Source organism: Triticum aestivum, chromosome 5B (assembly GCF_018294505.1).
Source record: "Triticum aestivum cultivar Chinese Spring chromosome 5B, IWGSC CS RefSeq v2.1, whole genome shotgun sequence".
Taxonomy (NCBI): Eukaryota; Viridiplantae; Streptophyta; class Magnoliopsida; order Poales; family Poaceae; genus Triticum; species Triticum aestivum.
In genome coordinates this window covers 659,555,478-659,576,156 of record NC_057807.1, presented here as the reverse complement: position 1 = coordinate 659,576,156, position 20,679 = coordinate 659,555,478, and the positions used below count along the sequence as shown (strand labels likewise).

The 20,679-nt window shown below is 48.4% G+C and overlaps 2 protein-coding genes across 8 annotated transcripts; both read left to right on the top strand.

The window, feature by feature from the left end:
- Window positions 1-402: 402 nt before the first annotated feature.
- On the top strand, window positions 403-4,638 carry LOC123113972 (uncharacterized). Of its 7 annotated transcripts, XM_044535318.1 has the most exons (7): window positions 403-717; window positions 843-869; window positions 1,403-1,600; window positions 1,677-1,725; window positions 1,816-2,983; window positions 3,113-3,259; window positions 3,694-4,638. In XM_044535318.1, exons 4-7 carry the CDS (start codon window positions 1,678-1,680, stop codon window positions 4,149-4,151), a joined length of 1,821 nt encoding a protein of 606 aa, XP_044391253.1. In that variant the 5' UTR covers window positions 403-717; window positions 843-869; window positions 1,403-1,600; window position 1,677; the 3' UTR covers window positions 4,152-4,638. The 7 variants fall into 7 exon arrangements, with proteins under 7 accessions (XP_044391253.1, XP_044391254.1, XP_044391252.1 ...); XM_044535319.1 differs by lacking the exon at window positions 843-869 and having other exon boundaries at window positions 1,819-2,983; XM_044535317.1 differs by lacking the exon at window positions 843-869.
- Window positions 4,639-9,761: 5,123 nt separating this feature from the next.
- Window positions 9,762-13,895, top strand: LOC123113971 (uncharacterized). The gene is made up of 5 exons (XM_044535313.1): window positions 9,762-10,153; window positions 10,956-11,050; window positions 11,202-12,008; window positions 12,566-12,716; window positions 12,792-13,895. The coding sequence occupies exons 1-5, from the start codon at window positions 10,000-10,002 to the stop codon at window positions 13,448-13,450; spliced, it is 1,866 nt and encodes a 621-aa protein (XP_044391248.1). The 5' UTR covers window positions 9,762-9,999; the 3' UTR covers window positions 13,451-13,895.
- Window positions 13,896-20,679: the final 6,784 nt, after the last annotated feature.

The following is a 20,679-nucleotide window of genomic DNA, read 5'->3' as shown; positions in this document are numbered from 1 at the left end:
GAGAAGAGGCTGGGACGGCTGGATCGTGCGGGCTGCTGGGTCCTCTGGCCCGCACGTCCGGGCGGGGTTGCCACGCACCGGACGTGCGGGCCGTGCCTTTGCGCGCGCGAACGTGGTCGTGCGGGCTGGTTGTTGTCCATGCCACACGAGGCGTGTGGCACAACTACCCGATACACCACACGTGTGGCAGTTATCGGGACCCGAAAAAAAAAGTCAGGTTTCTTAGTGAAGGAGGTAAGGAAGGGCGATCGGTGGGACCCATGGGACACGTGGCACGCGCGAGAGGCGACTTATTTATTCCCTAAATCAGCCGGGCAATAATAGTCGTTTTCCTTTTTTTTTTCCATGGATGCAATCTGTATAAAGATTTCCCCGTAGGTTTAGCATTTCGAAGGTGGGGAGTGACGTCCGAATCTGCCGTGTGCCGACCGCGTCCTCGCCTCGCCTCCACTCGTACACCAGCGTGGCGGGTGGCGGCGGTATCGCATCCGTACGGTTCTTCAACCACTCCTTCTCTCGCCCATCCCTTCCCCCACGCCGTTCTTTCCTCTCTGCCCCTCTCCCTCTCCACCCTCCCCGGCGGCATCTAGCTCGCCGAAACCCAGTGAGGACCCTGAAACTTCTTCGCCGGTGCACCAGAAACCCGAAGCAGAGGTAGAGGATCACCTCGATCTTCCGGCCGTCCACTGGTTGGTGGTTGCTGCCTGGGAAAGGAAGGTAAACCTCGCCGCTGTTCGCAATTTCTCCGGTTTCTTGGCCCGCGTCTCCACTTCGTATCTATCTATTTACACATGTGCCTCTGCGATCTTGATCTATTGGTGTTCGTGGAGATCCCAATCCAGTTCTTGGCAATTGTCTTCCGTTTCTAGGTATACTGAAGAAATCTTTCGCCTTAATTAAGTTTCCTCTGTTTAGTGATCTGTGTTCTAAAACCTGTTATATACCTCTGAATTCTCAATCGTCCATTAGTTTTTGAGACTGTTTTTAGTTCTTTACGTGTCAGCACCTTGCCGTGGTTCTGAACTGGCGGTTATTCACCAACTTCCTTTTCAGTAAGTGGTTACGCAGTGTCTGGATGGGAAACCAAGATTAGTTTCTTACCTAATTTACTTTCAAAATCGTGCTGCAATTCCCCCTTGAGTTTACCCAGTTAGATGAGAGAATCACCCTCGTCATTTTCTCTTTCTCGAAACGAACGGCCCCAAGGAAATTCAGAGGCTGGCGCAACGGATCCGTAGCGTCTTTGCAGTTTGTTTGTTTGTTTGTTTGTTTCCTCTTATATTTCTGCTGTTGCATAAATCAATTTCTTTTGTCCTGCTGCTGCAGCAGTTTGACTCCAATCAATCACACCCTTCCAAAGTTGCGCAATATCTGCCGATTGATTTGTTGATTGATGATGCAGTGCTGCTGCTAGCTGCCAAGACGGCTCCACCGCGTGTGGCTCCGGCTCTTCCCGCCGTCCCGGGTCACTCTGGCCTTCCTCGTGGCGCCCCCGCTTCGTCGCACGCTGAATAATGGGGTGTGGGGGGCACACGAGCACGCCATCTCCGCGCCGTCGCTGCTGCCGCGGAGTCTCTCTCCCATAGACAACGGCTAAGCAGTAAGCACATGACATGATCACCGCCGCGCTCTGTTTTGGAAGGTGATCGGGATTCTGATTCAGTGGCCATGGCCAGGATGAGCTGCTTCTCCATCCTGCTCACCGGCCGGAGGCAGAAACGAGTGGTGCGTGTTTGAATGGTTCTGTGTACGTGCGAGTTTGGATCGATGAAGCTTGGGTTGCTTGGTTTGATTCTGTGTCCGTACTCTGTTCAGCAGGTTGGTGATGCCGGCAAGGATGCTGGAACTGGGAGCGAGCGCCAAATGGTGAAGCCGGTGGCGGTGGAGTCTACTGACGCGCTGCCGGCGGTTGCCGCTGCCGTGGTGGAGAAATGCGGCGACAAGATCGTCGCCGATGTGGTGATCGTGGTGGCGCACAAGGGCGCCAGTGAGGTGTCGCCAGCAAGATCGGACAGTCTGTCTGACGACATTGATTTCGAGTTCCACCCGCAGCACAAGTCCGTCGCCGTCGGCTCCGACGTCCAGGGACCGGAGAAGCATGCCGCTGGCACCGTCCCGGACGCGCCGGTGATCGCGAGCGCCGGGGAGGAGGCTGCGGCAGCGGAGGTGGAGGTCGACCCGTCGGCGAAGCTCAAGCGCTCGTGCTCCAACATCGAGACGAAGCGGCCTGGCCCGAGGGAGGTCCCGGGCACGCGGGTGCGGTCGCGCTCCTACGGCGACCTGCCGGGCGACCTCTTCATGGTCACCACCACGCGCCGCGCGCACGAGGCGAGCCCCGATGCGTCGGTGAAGACGTCGCGCACCGCCGACGGCGTGATGCTCAAGCGGCGGTCGTCCAGCCAGGTGCTGCCGTCGCGGAGCCGGAAGCTGTGGTGGCGGCTCTTCCTCTGGAGCCACCGCAACCTGCACCGGCCCTGGTCGGCGCGCCCGAGCGACGCCGATGCCGGCACTCCCCGTGGCGGGTACACGTCGGACACGCTCGAGGAACCGGCCGACCGCAAAAACAAGAAGCCGATGGTGGACGAGTCGCCGCCGCAGCCGCCGTCGCAGAACCAGTGGGTGGCCTTCTGCGCCGACCACTCCCTGAGCGACCGCGTCAGCGACTGGGTGAGCAGCATCGACAACAGCGGGTGCCTCCGCATCGCCGAGGAGCACAACAACGGTGGCGACCATGGCATGGACCTCACGGACGACTCCGTGGCGCGCCCGCGTCCCATCGAGGCCGGGGAGTCGTCGGGCAAGGGCCACGGCAGGGCCAAGCGGTGCGCGGCGGCGGACGACGTGGCCCAGGCCAACAGCATCGTCCAGTCCCTCAACGGCTTCTCGTCCGTGGCGCACATCTCCGGCATGGGCCTCAAGGTCGTGCCCATGATCGCGCCCTTCTCCAACCTCCGCGCCGTCAACCTCTCCGGCAACTTCATCGGTATGCACTGCCGCTGCCTGGCAGTAAAATCTATGGAGCACTGTCAATTGCTACTGTACCAGACAGTGTACTACTTTCAGAAGTTCAGCTTCTGTTACTGAATTTCGGGTGTCGTGCCTGTTCATGCAGTTCATATCTCGCCCGGATCGCTGCCGAAGGGCCTGCACTCGCTGGATCTGTCGCGGAACAAGATCGCAAACGTCGAGGGGCTCCGGGAGCTGACGAAGCTGCGCGTGCTCAACCTCAGCTACAACCGGATCTCGCGCATCGGCCACGGTAAGTCGCAAACCTGGGGTTCTTGCATTGCACTCAAACCTTCAGTAAATTCCTTACAGTAGTAGATTTCTTTCTGGTGCATGTACACCTGCATCCTATCCAAGACAGACATGTAACATTCTAGGTTGTATGGATCATATCCTGAATGATATGGCAGTGGCCACATTTGTTGGTGGCTGGGACCGGCCATGACAGTTGGGAGGGCCTTATCTTACGAATCAGAGAGCTCATGACATGATCAAGATGTGTACCACATGATCAATTGTGATCTGTGATGTGGTCCATTGCATGATTCACCCAACCACTGATCCATCCCTAGTAACAGTACAATGCCATCATAATTTTTGTCTGTCACTGCAGCAATGTGATCTTGCCATTTCTGCAGAGCAACATTTTCTGTAAAATCCTGCTTATGAATGTGGATGATGGGTCAGGGCTGTCGAACTGCACGGCGATCAGGGAGCTGCACCTGGCGGGGAACAAGATCGGCGACGTGGAGGGGCTGCACCGGCTGCTGAGGCTGGCGGTGCTGGACCTGGGCTTCAACAGGCTCACCACGGCCAAGGCGCTGGGCCAGCTGGTGGCCAACTACCACTCCCTCCTCGCGCTCAACCTGGTGGGCAACCCCGTGCAGGCCAACGTCGGCGACGACGCGCTGCGCAAGGCCGTCACCGACCTCCTCCCGCAGCTCGCATACCTCAACAAGCAGCCCCTCAAGCCGCGGGAGACGGCCACCGACAGCGTCGCGCGCGCGGCGCTCGGCACGGGAGGGCGCAGGCGGGGGGCGTCGCGGCGCCTGAGCCAGAGCCCCGGGTCATCGTCGTCATCGTCGTCGAGAAGCAGGTCCAAAGGCAGGCAGCACCACGGCTCGAGCATGACGGCAAGGAAGTGAACAATGATCAATTCTTTTTACTCCCAACAACAGAGGACGCTGCCACATTGGTATCCAATCAGTCCTCGCCGGCCGCTTGGCGGAGCGTGTCGCCGCCTTCCTGCTGATCACAGTGGGAGTTGTGTGGACTCGTAGATTGTTGGAGACCATTTGGGAGCATCCAAGGTGTCAAGAAATTTGCGAGGGTTTGGAGTTTGCCATAAGAACTACCGGTACCCAAGGGAGGAGCCCCGGCATGGGTTGGTCGACGCTCTCGGACAAGAAGGGTGAGACGTCAGTTGTGGTTGAGGGCATTTGTTTTCTCTACCTCTTCGGCGGAAATTAGCATTCCTTTGAGAACATGAACTTGGGGATACATCTTTGTCTCCACCACTTTGGTTATCTCGCTGCTTTGTGTTATACTAGATGACCGGTTGCGCCAAACGGCATAGTGTCCTGTTTGAAACCATGAGTGCTTTGGAAATAATTGCATTCGTTAGTAACTTCAGATGTGAGGAACCACTTAGGGTACCAACACAAACTCTTTTAATCAAAAAATAAGAAGGATTTCTCTTTACAAACAAATATATACTTAGCGTGCGCCATTTGTAATGACTCACATTTTCAAACATGGAGTAGGTAACACTTTGCATTTAAGATAGGGAGGTTCTTCTTAGGGGTTCACCAAATATCAGTACACACATACGCTGACCCAACAAAATATTTCTTCACTAGGAACTACATCACACAGAAAGGCTCCATCATCCATGAAATCGGGCTCTTTGTGATATGAACATGTGCCTTTGGTATGGAGCAGACAAATTGATTCACGAGTAAGCCAGTCAAGTTCAGCAATAGCATCATGAAAATCCATAAAGAGTTCTTATTGTATAACCGGCTGGCGGCACACTGCCTTTAGCAAGCCAATGGATTCTCCGGAAGCATCAAAAACACATCATCTATGTAGTCTGCGCAGCTTCTGCTGAGTTCTTTAATCTTCATATCTTGTTCATTCATTGTTTTTTCTGCCTTTCTAGTCCACTAAACTGATGAGACGTAAGTTTCTCTTGTCAGGGCTTCAGTTATTCCAAGATAATATCATAAGGTCCAAACTTGGTTTTCCAACCAAAGAACAATGACCATAACAACCTATTTAAGATTGGCAACATACATAAGATTTCTGCTTGGAAAGGGACGAACTAATGTTCTGCATAAACATTATAAGAACGTTCTTGAAAAGGCAATGTACATATGCACAGTCGGAAGGAACTCATAACAACTAATTTTAACTACACATGAGTACTTGTTTAGTCAAACATGGAACAATTTAGGCAAGAACTACCTGCTTTGGAAATGAAATTCTTGAAACTAAATTCAAAAATATAAGATAAAGGCATATAGCTATCCACAAGCAGAATATTACTCCCTCTGTCCCATAATATAAGAACGTTTTTGGCATTAGTGTAGTGTTAAAAATGTTCTTATATTTTGGGACAGAGGGAGTAATAAACAATACAGTCAATGAGAGGGAAATAGAACTTTCTTTTGTGAAAGAACAAGCATGTAAGGAAGGGAAACTTATTACCAGTTGGAGGATTTTATCAGCAAGCAAATGTCCCATTCCAATTCTGAAGCAAGCAGACAAAGTGTGTGAATATATTATAGTTCAAAGCAACCTCTATTGTGTTGTTAGTGCTTGGAACCACATCACCGTATCTCTCAAACAGCTTGAAAGATAATGTATCCAATAAACAAAAATGTGGTATTTGCACTTTATTGGGAGTCATTTTCAATGGCGAAAATTAAGTGCATCTAGAAGATCTTGTAAAAATATCAGCATATGTCGTAAGGATCTCATCATCTCCTCCCACACAAAGAATTCACATTTTGGAAATTAATCTTAAGGCCAGACATCAACTCAAACATGCATAATAACAACTTTAAGGTTGAAAGCTTTATCAGGGTCATGCTCAATGCGGAGAACAGATCATAGTATTGCAGCACCATTTTCAGTGCGATCAAGACAAAAGCCATGTTTTTTTGGGCATTTAAAACCTTTTTACATTGGCATTCAGTAGCAATGTTTGTTAGTACTCCCTTCGTTTTTATTTACTGTGCATAGTAGAGTTGACTGAAGTCAAATTTTCATAATGTTTGACCAAGTTCATAAAAAATAATATAAACATTTATCATAACAAATATATATAATGTGAAAGTACATTCAATAATAAATCTAATCATATTGGTTTGTTATTGCTTATGTTAATATATTTTTTATAAACATGGTCAAAGTTTATAAAGCTTGACTTTTTGCCAAACCTAATACGCGGACTAAATAAAAACGGAGGGAGTACATATGCACCAGTCTAAGAATCACCATTTGAAGTCTGTTAGTTGTGCAATTGTGGAGGAGATTTCACTGGAAAAAACAAAGTTGGGTGGAGATTAAGCATGCGTCGGGCCGCCCGTCGAGGTGTGAAGTTAATCCCCCAGAAGATGACAACTTCTTCACGTGAATCTCGTGCGAATGTTTCCGTGCTCCAAATAGACAGTCGGATAGTGATGTCACGCCGTCCCGTTCGTCCGGTTGCGACTAGAAAACCTTGCTTAACACGTACGGGCAGGAGTTCTCAAGCCACTAGATTAGATTACACTAGCTAGCAGCGTGCTACGCTGTATACATCTGTGTAGGCAGTTCAGAGTTTTCTGATTTTTTTTCTGCTATTTTTTTATTCTACTGTTCACCGGGTGTAGATGAGGTCGGACACCGGATTGAATCTTCGGTGCATAGACTCTTTTTCTGTGCGTGTTTTCGAGTGACAACGCAGCACAGAGACTGAAACTAGGGGTTCAAAGTTTTCAAAGTCCACTTGTTGACGGTGGAACAGTTGAGTGGTCTCGCGGGCGCGCGCGACCGGGCACCGGGTCTCGCTTAATATCAGCGGGACGTGTCCAGCGATTACATGAGCACGTTACGTGTACGTACGTGGAGTTATTTATGTGCAAGTACAGTAGTAGTACAGAAAATACTACTACGGATTTGGAAGACCAGTTGAGCTGTAGACAGTGGAGACAGAGACGACTTGCGAGTGCGCATGCAGTTCAAACTTGGGACCCGCGAGCAGAGTAGGTGCCCAGTCGTGGTCGACCGCAGCCGACTTTCAATTTGTTATTGCAATTCCTATATGCGCGTCGTGTGGAGCGTACACGGTAACGTTCGTCAGCGCCGTCCGAATTATGTATGCGCTTGTCCTAATCTCTCGACCGATGAGGCGGGAAATTTCTACTCCTGCGCGCGCGGTTTGAAAACCAAAATTTGGAGCGTGGTTCTCACTGCTATCTATGTCCAGGAGACTAGCTAGTAGAGGGGTAGTATTAGTTAAATCGGGCAGCTGCACCGGCCGTGTGTGTATATCTACACAACACATTTTTTTTAAGCAAAGAAGGGCTTCCCCAACACACCTTACCAATGAAGGTTCTCAAATTTCAGTTTCGTCCTATACTGCGTCTCCTCCCCGCGCGCGCGAACAGAAGAGCAATTCTACCGTACACGAGATATTTCATGCATGGATCCATCCATCATGGTTGCTTTAAGATTCGCTACATTTTGATTATTATTTTTGCTTCCCCGCAAAAAAAAAAAGATTATTATTTTTGCTTACAAGCGTTACATTGTACACCCTCCGTTTTTTTAGTCTCCATATAAGGTTTGGTCAAAGTCAAGCTTTGTGAAGTTTGACTAATTTTATATTAAAAAATATCAACATTTACAGTATGAAATCAATATTATCAGATGCACCATTAAATATATTTTCATACTATATGTAGTTTTAGTATTGCAGATGTTTATATTTTTTGATATAAATTTGGTCAAATTTGATGTAGTTTGACTTTGTCAAAATTTTATACGCGGAGTAAAAAGAAACGGATGGAGTACTTTTTTCCCTTGGTTCCAAAGTGTATTGTGATGTTCCCTTGTGTATCAGCAAATCTGACTCAAAAATAGGTGCATATTTTGTCGGCACAAAATAAAACATGATGATGAAGGCTAAAGCAAGAATATAAAATAGGTGCATACAGTTGGAGACATGACAAAGAAAAAGGTAGTGTAAATCTCAAAGCAGCCATGGACCGACCGGCGATGCATGGGTCCATGCAAACGTGACATTGTACTCCCTCCGTTCCTAAACATTTGTCTTCCTAGAGATTTCAATAAATAACTACATATAAAGCAAAATGAGTGAATGTACACTCTAAAATATGTTTATATACATCTGTACATGGTAAACATTTAAAATCCCTGAAAAGACAAATATTTAGGAACGGAGGGAGGAGATAAACCACTCTCTGCATGCGCGCGAACGAGTGGAATTCGATCTCAAGTGCCGTGGCATCGGGACCCACATCATTTTCAAAGGATCGATGTGACCATTCGTTTTTTCGTACGTGTTGGGTTCAATAATACACTCCACGGTCTCCACCGGTCCACTGTAGTTGTTCAGAGAACATCTAAAAAAGGAGAAGTTGTTCGGACAGACAAATGGAACGAGCCGAAATCAAGGCCACCGGTTCGAAAACCCGTCAATTATTTATGCCTGTTTATTTCACTGTCATCCCCTCCCTTCATGTGGACACACACTAATGGAGTAATAATTAATTTAATTGCGTGCCCGGCCGACCGGCACCGTACGTCGTTGCCGGCCAACTATTGAACGCTCCCCAACTAATCAAGCACTCCTCCTGCTACCTCGGCATCGACTGATTGCTCAATTGGCGAGATGGACGGACCACAAAAGAAAGATTGGCCGTGCCAAATGATGATGAATTTGTTGCACTGGTCGCAATTCAATATTCGCTTGGGATCTGTATATATATGTGATCATTCCGTATCAGGGTTGTTCCAGTTCCACTGGTTGTGCTATGACATATAAGGTGTGATCGCTCCTTGTCACTAGTGGCGAGCTTACCACATACGATTAAAGCATCGGTTCAGTCCTAGCTTCTAGCTCACAAGGGTTCAAGTCTTGCTGCTCTCATTTATTCCTAGATTTATTTCAGGATTTTTGGCGATGCGCATTCAGTGGAAGGATACATTCCTGTCGATGATGAAGTGCCTACGATGACTTCGTAAATTTTAAAATGATATGCTGGTTCAGTCTTTCGGAGGTGCTCATAGAGGTAGAGTGTGCGAGTGTGCGTTTATAGTGGTGTGTGTATGCGCTTGTATATGAGCGTTTGCGTCTGTACCGTGTTAAAAAAAATGATGCACGCAACGCCGCACTACGTTGGTAATACACCTCTTGCACACGCTAATGGAGGAGTAAGTAATTGATTAGCCACGTCGGCCATGTGAGCCAGTCTTACTCACATTCTGACCTGAGCACTGACTGGCTACAGCGCGTCAGTACGCGAAGCTTTAAGAAGCAGCAGACAAAATCTTGCACTGCTGTGGCAAAAATGTTTTCCCGCAAGGCTTCTCGCAAAAGAAAACGCAAGAGACAAATGTTGTTGTCAGCACGGGCCCACGCGCAGGGAGGGCGGGGGTACAATAATGAGACAAGCGAGGATGCCGGAACGTGAGTGGAAATCCACGGGGGCAGGCGCGAGGCGAGAGGGCCGGTTGGAAAGGGCAGGTGCGGAATTCCTCGCAACCGCTGCCGCGCGGGCGCAGCAGCGCAAGCGCCGCCACCTCCCTCGCTCGCGCCTCCTCCCTCCCTCCCTCCCTCCCGGATTCCCCTCCTTCCCCGAGGCGACGCGGCCGCCCCAAATCCAGCCCCTCCGCTTCCCCGCGCCGGCTCGCTCCCTCAAATACGCTCCTGCCCGCTCGGAGGAGAGGGTCTGCCTCTCTCCTGTCTCTTGGCGGGACAGGATGATGGGCGGGCCGAGCGCGAGCGGCGGCAGCAGGCGGCGGAGGTGGGCGCAGCGGTCGTGCCGGGCGGGAGGGGCGGGCGGGGTCGTCACGCGGATGGTGGCGGCGCCGGAGGAGCGCGGCGCGAGCGCGGCTCCCCGGCGGAGCGCTACAGGTTAGCGTCCGGTGTAGTACAGTACTACTTGATTGGCGTGGCTGTTTGGATTCGTGGGCGTATTTGTCGTGCTTGCTGAATTGCTTTTATGCCTGCCTAATTCGTCTTGCTGTTTTTGTTCGATTTCGCGGGGCCGTTTCAAACGGATGTTGGTTGGTTAGCGATTGCTTCCGGAAATGAATGGAAGCTTGTTAAGTTGTTATGGAAATTCGTTGCTTGGTTGCATCGCTTAATTAGTTGCTTCTATGACGAGATCAGGGAGAAATAACGATGGAAATTGTAGTCAGAAAAATACAGGCTTCCTCTGTTTAGCGTTTGTCCGAGGAAGAGATCACGCAAAATTTCAGACGAACTGGTCCGTCTGGAAAAATTCAAACAACATCATTAGATCGCAGAGAGACTACTATAATACTACTCGTAGAGTAGATAGAATTAGGGGAACTCGTAGGTGATGCGTATGAGTCAACGTCAGTATGCCCCAAACCTGCATCGCAATTCCCCTTTGTTTTTTTCATGCCGATTTAGACGCGTCTTCTTGGCAATTCGGATGCGCAAACAATCTAAACAAGAGAGCAAGTAGAAGGATCCAACCTAATTTGGCCGTCCGTTTCAATGCCTCTGTAACTCTATTATATTTGCTGACATGGGTACGCCACCATTTGAGATTGATGTGACTTTGCTTGCGTGCTGATCTTTGAATGGTTCTTGCTGTGCATCAAAGGAAATAAACTACCATAAAACAAAGAGGACTGCTTGCTTTGGAGTTGACCTGTTCCTGTTTTGCTTCATGTCTTGTACGCAGGGTTTGCTCATGTGGACAAGCAGCAGCGTGTCTATGGACCATTATCATCAGAGGGTTCCAGAAGTAGCAGTGGATCCACAATAATAAAAGATTTTGTAAGTTGTTCACTTGCTCACCATTCTTCGATAAACAATATGTAGTAGTTCCATGTAAACATTAAATTTCTGCAACTCGGAAACATTTTATATTCTTAAACTGCTCCATTGCTTGTTGCTTCTCATTTCTGGAGTTTGTTTCTTGTTGCAGCTTCATTCGGATTTATGTGAATACAAGCGTAAGAGGTCCTTGAGAAATGAAATAGGAAGCCACCATTCTCTATCTTCTGTGATGTTAGAATCAAGGAATCATGGTGCAGCAACTCAAATGCCAATAGCTTCTGAAAAACCTTCCTTTTCGTGGCCAACAGAGAAGCAAGTCTCCAGTAACAACAACTTTCTTCCTGTGACCAGTACTGTCTCGGATTATGGGTTGTCCTATCGGCCTAAATGTCATCTTGGCAGAGGCAGTAACAAGGCAAATCAGACTGGAACACCAAAAGAATCCAGTGGCATGTGCAGTTTCAGTTATCAATTAGCTAGAAGTGCTGGAAGATCTGATTCTATGAAGATGGGCCGAGCAAGTGCAAAGTGCTCCCTTGCAGACACAATGTCGATGTTACGCCAACGGCGCTTTGGTCGCAGTTACCAGAATCAAAACCGCATTGGTGCATTAAATCGAAGGCATAAGAACACACAATCTGGTGGAGCAATCAACATGGTAAAAAAAGAGGAAACTTATAATGAGTCTGATTTGTCAACAGGAAGACACTGGCAAACTTTGTTGGATAATGCATTAGTTCGAAGGAGATTACAGCCACTCAATGAGGAATCATCTGAACAACTATGGAGCTGTACAAACAGTGAATCTGACAAGGCGATAAGCTTTTCGTCAGGTGGGAGCATTGATGGTTTGCAAGTATCTTTTTCAAGTGACACGAGTGACACAAGTGATAACTCCAATTTATCCTCTCTGGGTGCAGTGGCAAATGATCAATGGAGGATGTCCTTCAAGAAGGTATTAAACAGAAGCTATTCATACTATACTGATAAAATGCTTAATATGAGTATGCATGTGTATTTTCTTATGATACCACTCCCTCCGTTCCTAAATATAAGTCTTTTTAGAGATTGCACTACAAACTACATACGGATGTATATAGACATATTTTAGAGTGTAGATTCACTTATTTTTCTTTGTATGTAGTCCATAGTGGAATCTCTAAAAAGGCTTATATTTAGGAACGGAGGGAGTGTATTGCATCGGAGCTTTGGTTATGTCTGTAAATATAGAATCAGAAACATGGGGCAAGTTTCTGTTTGCTACTCGTTACTTTGTTTACTCTCTCAAAATAAGCTTACTGCTAAGTGGTTATTTTGTAAAAGTAGAATCAGAAACGTGGAGCAGGGTTTCTGTTTGCAACTCGTTACTCTTTTATTTACTCTCTCAAAATAAGCTTACTGCTAGGCTATCAATTAGCAATATATGAGTACAAACTATTTTATCCATGTTCTAATTTTACTTCGCCTCAAATGTGATAGCTAACATTGAGCTCCTCTTTTGTTATACCGCAGGTACACTGTCCACTTGCTGCACGTATAAACTATATCCCCCAAGCTTCCTGCAAAGAGATTGAGCAGGCAAGCCCAGTATCCGTTCTTGAATATCCAGCTGAAGATTTTTCCGATACTGAAAACATTAAGAAAGATACAAAAGATCCTCATGGTAAGCAATCTCGGCATTCTAATGTTTCAATCAACCTTCTTTCTGTATCTAATTGTGTGTTGCTTTTCAATGTAGCTCCCCAGCCAAGGCCTGAGCTCGTATACTTTCCTTCAGCAGAAACTGTTGCTGAGGTAGTTGTGGATGCTGCACTTGGTAATTACTCGTGCTCTGAGATGGAGTCTACTGAACATGATGAAACTATACAGCTGGTAGAAGACACCCCTTGCGAATTTGAAGACGAAGAGGAAAGAGAGTTCTGCTACTTGCTGGACATTCTAATTGCTTCTGGTATTCATGGCGTTGAGGAGGATCAGCTGTACAAGGTGTGCCAGTCCCTTGATTGCCCTGCAGGCTACGACGTGTTTGACAAGCTTGAGAAGAAATACAAAAAAGTGGCTCAATGGTCGAGGGCAGACAGGAAGCTCACCTTCGACATGGTAAACTCCATACTGTCGGAAATTCTTGCCCCATGTTTGGACATGCACCCTTGGGCAACTACTGCAAGGAATATGGCGCCAGCGTGGGGCTCAGAGGGCCTGTTGGAGAAATTGTTGCAGGTGTTGACTCGGCGGCGAGAAGAACTTGCGCCAAGAGTGCATAAGAAGGAGAAACAAGTGTTAAATCAGAAATGGCCAGACTTGGCAGATTACATCGACAGGGCAGGTAGGGATGTTGAGAGGATGATAAAGGATGATCTTCTGGAAGAGCTGGTTCTGGAGTTGATGTCCAGCTAGTTGCAAAGCCTACTGCTGGAGTTGCTGTCAGCTTTCTTAGGCCCAAGGAGGTTACAAAGTTGCTGTAGGAGTGTAGGTCATTGCTTTCTGTGTTAGGTCAGGTTGATCATTGGTTGTACTGAGTATTTGTTTCTTTGTTCCTTAAGGTCAGAGTTCCCCCTATTTTTGTTAAACAAGTGGTTGACACTATTTTTTTGGGTCGAGTCGCCGTGCTTGTTGTAGCATATTATTTGAGAAGATGCTTGCTGTAGGATATAGGGTATATGGGACAAGAAGTGGTGTGGTCTGTTAGGTTAGGTGAGGGAGGCACATAGTTGAAATTCATTCTTGGTACCAAAAGGGAGCGAAATGTGGGAGAGTTGTTTCCCCCTTTTTTGGATTTTGTCAGTTGTTACAATTCTGTAAATCAGGTCGGTCAGTATAGTCATGAACATTTATATTCTTATCCTTTTGTTATTGCGTACACGAGAAATAAAACTCGTAGATAAAAGTAGAGCGTATATGTTTCCTTCATTACATACTCATTTACTTCTTGGAGTATTATCTCTCTTTAGGACTAAGTTTCTAGTTTTGCGAGTGTTGTGTCGATGTTGCATTTCATTGAATATTGACTGATGTACTGTGCATTCACTGAATATTAAAAAATGGGAGGTTTTACATGATAACATACACCCGCAAACCAGGAAAGAGGAATAGAAGCAAAAGACAAAGTCACAAACACAACTCACTACAAATAGACGACCAAAAAAGAGAATATGACGATTGAACACAAAACGAAGACATGAAAAGAGTCAATTAACTCACGCGACCGTGGAAAAACGTATATCATAAAATGAAACGAGCAAGACTAGCGTCCGTCCATTGCATAGCATCGAGATCGATGACTATTCTTCGCAGTGGCAAGTATGTGTTGCTGAAAACCATGTTGTTCCTCTCCCTCCAAATGCCCCATATGATTAGGAGCACCAATGATTTTAGAGCCTTCCTCTTTTGTGCCACGAGTTCTCGACCTGGCCTCCTACCACCACTCATCTATTGGAAGAAAGCCCGAGGCAGCGATCTTGCTCAGATTTGCCCATTGCAACACCAAGCTGCAAATGATCAAAATGACACTGCAACCCGTAAAGAGGTGTGGAACCGTCTCCTGTGTAGAGTTATGGAAGCAGAAATAATTGTTATGAGGTAAATCCCTCTTGGATTCAGGGAATGGGCAGAAGTGCTTTTTGAGGAACGATATAGTTGGATTAAGGACGACCCATGGAGGATCTTGCAACCGAGGTTTTCAATGATGTAAATCCGATCGTCACGCAGAATCGTTTCTGAAGCGACTACTAATTGCACTTGGACCAAAGATATTAAGGGTCAGATTTTTCTGGCCAGATCTGACCCTTGATATTGTGGGACTCGAATGGAGTTATTTTTCCTAATAAAGTCCCTATATAATTCTCTTTTCGTTGCAGCGATCAATTATAATACCAATTGCCAAGCCTACACGGCGTTGAACTGCAAAATAGAACCTCCATTCGGAATTAGCCGTCGCCCGTCGCTCACTCATTTTAGCGACAGTTGATTCCGAATGAAGGGAGTATATCATTGGCTCATCGTTAAAATGTAATTTCCTTTTTCTTTTCTAGTTCTTCCTCCAAGCGCAAGATAATCCCAAAAGTTGTGATTTTTCTTCTACAAGCAACTGGGGCTTTCCCCACTTGATAATCCTGCAACCCTTTGATCCTCCTACCTATAAGAGCAATTTCAATGGGGCGACCCATTTCGTCCCTCGCCGTCCGTTTGGGTTGGCGCGGACAAAAGAGAAGGCCCAAAGCGCCGACCCAAACCCAAATCTTGTCTGTTTCGCGTCCGCGCCGATGCATTTGGGACCCAAATTACGCGGAACAGACACCACACACGCCTTCTCGGTGTCCGGCGCGTCCCCACCCGGCGGTCGTCCAACTGCCCGCGGCCTACCTGGTCAGCTTAATTTATGACCTCGGGCTCACGCGTCAGCGAGGACGGTCGTCCTTTTTTAAACCGACCATGCGGCGGGACCGTCCTCATCCGCTTCCAACCAGCCCCCGTCCCCATCTAGCACTCTCTGCTCCCCCGTCGCAGGCAAACCCTAGCCACCCCAGCGAAGCCAGATGGGGCTCTTCTTCGGCGCCGGCAGCAACAAGGCTAAGGGTAAGTCCCCCGCCATTCCTTTTCACGCGGAGTTCCTCCCGCCTCCGCCGGCGCCGGCTTGCCGGCAGAGGCAACATGTCAACGTGCCAGTGCACCAGGCGGAGTGGCACTGGCATTACCGCGTGCCTCTCCCGTACCCCGACGCCACCCTGCCGCACGACTGGCACCTGGATCCGGAGAGGATCCCAATGCCGGCAGCGCCGCGGTCGGCTAGGGCGCACACGAGGATGTGCGGCGCCGGCGGGCTCTCCTGACGCCAGAGCAGCGTCGCGACCCCGCCTACGCAACCGACTCGCCCAACTGGACGAGATGGTTCGCCTTCTAGCATGAGAAGGCGAGGCGACGCGGCGTTCGCGAGGTCGACCGCACCGTGCCTCCGCCCCGCTCGTCGTCCGCGAGGAGGACCAGGCGGCGGAGGACGCCTACCAGGCATTCCTTGCATGGGTCTACCTGGAGAGCAAGGAGGACGAGTGGCGCAGGGCGGCGGTGGCCGAGGAAGAGGAGGCGGCGTACGAGGCGGCCATGGCGCAGGCCATTGCCCTCTCCACGGCGGGCGACTGCGTCCTGCCACCGGTGACCCCGCCGTCCCCTCTCCGTGGCGGGCGACTGCTTCCTTCCGCCAGTGGCCCCGTTGTCAAAGCCGAGCCGGAGCCGGAGCCCATCGAGTGCTACTCCTAGACGGGAGTAGTGCGCAAGTGGGTCAGTGCGCCACAGGTCTGGGTGGGGATGACACCGGCGTAGGAGGCGGCGTACCTCGAGATGTGGCGCCAGCGACGGCTGGCCGAGGAGCGCCTCCACAACGAGTACCTCGAGATGCTCGAGCGCTATCTCGAGGACGAGCAGGTGAGGCCGAGGAGGAGGCGCTGTCGTGGTTCTAAGTCTGACAGTAGAATGGGGGGTAAGTATGGAAAGGCAAGGTCCTAGCTATGGAGTAGTTGTACACACGGGTGTTTAGCGAGTTTAGGCCCTTCTCGGAGGAAGTAACAGCCCTACGTCTCAGAGCCCGGAGGCGGTCGACTGATCTCTGTGTATATGAGTTACAGGGGTGCGAACCCTCTACACTGAGGAGGGGGTGGCTTATATAGAGTTCGCCAGACCCCTCCGGCCCTCAGTTATGTGGGGTTTAAAGTACATTAAGACAGGGGGTTACTGGTAACGCCCTCATAAAGTGCTATGAAGACTATTAAAGCTACCTAATGACAAACCGTTGCGTGCTGAGTGACCTTTGGTCTCCTGGTCGTCGAGTGGTTAGCTTCATGGTCGAGTGGCTATCTTCATCGTCGAGTGTCTTGGGTTCGTCGAGTGAAGTCCCTCTTAGTCGACTGAAAGGTAGCTTCTTCTAAGGGTTACCTTGGGTATGGTATCCATGATAGGTATATGACCCTACCCTAGGTACATATCCTCATCAGGCGCGCCAGGCCGTGGCGGCACAGGCGGCCGCACCCCCGCGGCGGCACAGCCCGCACCTGACATGAACACCCTCCGGAACACGGCGTTCCCCTGGGCCGGTCCTGCGCCGGCACTCATCAACCTCACGAACCACGAGGACGATGACGACGCCTAGGGCGACGGATCGCGGGAAGGATATCGTCTGACAGATTGATCTGCTGTTAGCGGATTTTGCGAGATCTGAAATTTGGGAAGCGCGTGAAGCGGGGCGATCCGCGGCAATCGGGCGGGATAAGGCATGGACGCCTCGATTTACGCGCCGCCTTTTTCGCCACGTATCGTACGTGTGCGACTGTTTCGGGATGTGACAGATCTGCTCGGACCCACTCGTCAGCCACTCGGAAGCGCCTTTATATAAAGCGTCGGGGAAGCACTACAAGAAATATGTCAACTTATGACCACCACTATTGGTCACTGAAAGGTCACAAATTTCCATTTATGACCTTTTTGTGACCAAAAACAGAAGGTCAAAAGCTGGCCGTCGTAAACTGACTATAGCGACCTTTCTTCTGGAATGGTCAAAGATGTTTACGACCAAAATATTCCTACTGTGGCGTTTTGGTCACTAGCAACCTCCCCAGGCCATGTAGGCATCCAGCGTGGCAAGCTGATGTGGCACAAGATTCAGCCCGGTCCGATTTGGTGTTCTACATGGGCCTAGCCCAACAATTCAGCCCATTTATGTTTTTTTTGCTGCTAATTTTGGTGAACTACACGGGCCAAGCCCTACAATTTGGCCTTTTTATTTTTTGGGCCATGGCCTTTTTGTACCAGCAGTTTTAGTTTTCTTTTTTTATAAAATGGGCCCATTAGTCAAACAGGTCCCACTTGTCAGGTTCTGATAAATGGGTCCCAACTATTAGGCTCAGATTCTTCATATTTCAATTTGACATCATATTTGAATTTCATAGTAAGAAAATAACCAGTATTTAAATAGGCAAGCAGAAAACAAACATAATTATTCAAATAACAATAGCCAGATTCACTACAAGCTCTACAAATGACACGTAATACAAGCTCTAACAAGCTCTACAAGCTATACAATGCTTTACAAGCTCTATAAATGCAAAGCTCTACAGTACTTTACAAGCTCTCCAAGTAATGTTACAAGCTCTACAAGTGTTTTCTTCTTCAGCATGGAGCTCCTTCAACAGTGATCAAATGTCGGACTCACGGACTCAAATGTCGGACTCACGGACACGTAAATCAACAGCGATCAACAGTACTTTACAAGTCAGGACTGGGCTGACAGAAATACAACATGCCTTCCACAGTCGCCCTGTTACATGAATCAGCTTAGAAGAATTAGAAAAACTGGAGCCAATATATTATGAACATTCCATTCAAAAAAAGGAGTAAAGGAGTAAAGGACAATTTTTTATAGAATGATAAACCCATTTCAGCTAGTACAAGTTAAAATGAGGTATTCATACAAGACAACAGATATAATATGCATATGCATGGCACAAGTGCATGTCCTGCTACTTAACTTCAACACATTGTGCTGAAACAACAATATCATTATACTACAACAGCCATCCAATCAACACGCAAGATCTAACATTACTAGTCAGAGCACACAAACTATCAGCACATGAAGAAGAACCACAAATGGAATCGGAGAACTCACATGAAGACGATGAAGGCGCTCGGAGGGTGCTTGGCCTTGCTCTTCTTCACCGCGAGCCTGCGCCACCACCACAGAAACAACATCAGCAAACCAAACAGAATCAAAATCCAACGCGAAATAGCAGCAGCCACCAAGGGAACGAAACGAGATGGGAGACGAGCAAGGGGTCGGGTCGGGGCATGAATGTGTAAATGCATGAATGGTTCTTCAGATCAACTTCAAAGCTAGCAGCAAGCATGTTTAAACAACTTAGCAACATTATCAAAGAGTGCATGAATGATTTCTTTTTCTAAAGCAAGCATCATCAAAGAGTACTCATACAAGAGAAGTCTAAAAAAGACTACATCAGTACCTAACTAATGCTGCAAATTATATTAGCTAACTAATACAACAGTATCTAACTAATTATATTAGCTAACTCTTGCAAAAATGGAGCTGGTTCTCTCTAGGATTACTAGTCAGCTCACACTTTAAACATAACATTTGTTCATCTTATATAACAAAAGAACTTAGAAATGTCGATCTACTACTCCAGGAATGCAATATGTAAATCCAGCTGGAATTGATAACTACAAGCTACAACAGCTCAAAGTGGCAGTAGCTAAAAGGCAAGCATTGTTCAAAGACAAACAACAAGAATCCTCGTAATGGATTGAACTCAATGCTCAGCAGCAGGTGGTGCTTGGCCTCCAGGTACCCCATGCCCTCGCCCGTCGGCAGCTGGTTCTTCCTCACCTATAACAATACACAAGCAGTCAAGCACGCCATGAATCAAACTGTGAGTCAACAGATCAGGGCAGAATCAATAGCCTAGTGTTCAGGCATAAATAAATTATAAAATTATCAATGCTGCTTCATTGAAACTGAGAAGCAGAAACTAGAGTACAAAATAGTAACCAAAACAGTTACGTATATCCCTAAGTAATGTTATATGTTAAAAAACTATCAAACAAGACCTGTTCGGCTATTCCATTGTTTTCCAATTGGTTTCAACGAAGTGCTGTGAAACATGTATGTGTCTTAACATAACTCCTAAGAAATGTTCACAACCTGAATTAACTATGCGATTATGTATCAATCACCCAAATCCACCACTTACAGCCATATCAGCATCTGGTTGATGATTGCAGTAGTTGTGTGGGCATTTGGTATGTTCATCCTAGTAGTTGAACACTAATCATTTTCCACATAAGTAATTTACTAGACCAGTAGCACTAGTACTAGCTCACATCTCAAAAGCAAACTGCTGGAATTATTGTCGGCGTCTCTGGTTGTTTATTCAACGTTGATTGATCACTAGCCAGGCTTCGTACACGCAGATCATGGCGCGAAAATAGAGGATGAAGAAGGGGAACGAGGCACGGGTGGGAGAGAGATAGGGGGAGGGGGAGGAGCTCACCCAAGTCCTCCATCGTGGGTGGAAGTCGTTGAGATCTGAAAGGCTGGCGGTTGCCGCCATGTCTGGCTTCCTCATGTGCTGCGTGCGAGGTTTCCATGGCATTGGGCTTATCCATGGCGTCCTCCTTGACCAGACGATCTACAAAAAAAACTGCACAAACGCAATGAGAGTCGAGCAAGATGAAGAAATCTAGAAGAAGGAGGAGAAGAAAGGGGGGAGTCCATACCAGATCTCACCTGCATGCGCCACCTGCGAGGTGGCCATGGCGTCGATCTAGGGTTTCGGCGTGGAGAGAAGGAGGGGAGCAGTTGCGCGAGGGGAACGAGCCGCCGGAGACCCGATGATCCCGTTGACGTCGTCGCCGTCCTGATTGCCAGAGGCCCGTGGCCGGCGTGAAGCACGCACGCGCGCGCCGACAAGAAAGCCGACCGCGATGCCATGGTCGTGCCTGGACTGGTGGATCTTGGGGGTGAAGGCTAGGGGAGAGGGTCCGTGGCGGAGACAAGGTCGGCGGTGGTGGGTGGGGGTGGCGGCGGTGGGAATCGCGGGAGGGGGCTCGCTCTCTCTCGATCT

Excerpts from the sequence above, each read along its gene's own strand:
- LOC123113972 (XM_044535314.1), top strand. The coding sequence starts at position 1,669 with ATGGCCAGGATGAGCTGCTTCTCCATCCTGCTCACCGGCCGGAGGCAG. Across the intron at positions 2,984-3,112 it reads CCTCTCCGGCAACTTCATCG|TTCATATCTCGCCCGGATCG; the intron begins GTATGCACTGCC and ends CTGTTCATGCAG. Across the intron at positions 3,260-3,693 it reads GATCTCGCGCATCGGCCACG|GGCTGTCGAACTGCACGGCG; the intron begins GTAAGTCGCAAA and ends ATGATGGGTCAG.
- LOC123113971 (XM_044535313.1), top strand. The coding sequence starts at position 10,000 with ATGATGGGCGGGCCGAGCGCGAGCGGCGGCAGCAGGCGGCGGAGGTGG. Across the intron at positions 10,154-10,955 it reads TCCCCGGCGGAGCGCTACAG|GGTTTGCTCATGTGGACAAG; the intron begins GTTAGCGTCCGG and ends TCTTGTACGCAG. Across the intron at positions 12,717-12,791 it reads AGATACAAAAGATCCTCATG|CTCCCCAGCCAAGGCCTGAG; the intron begins GTAAGCAATCTC and ends TTTTCAATGTAG.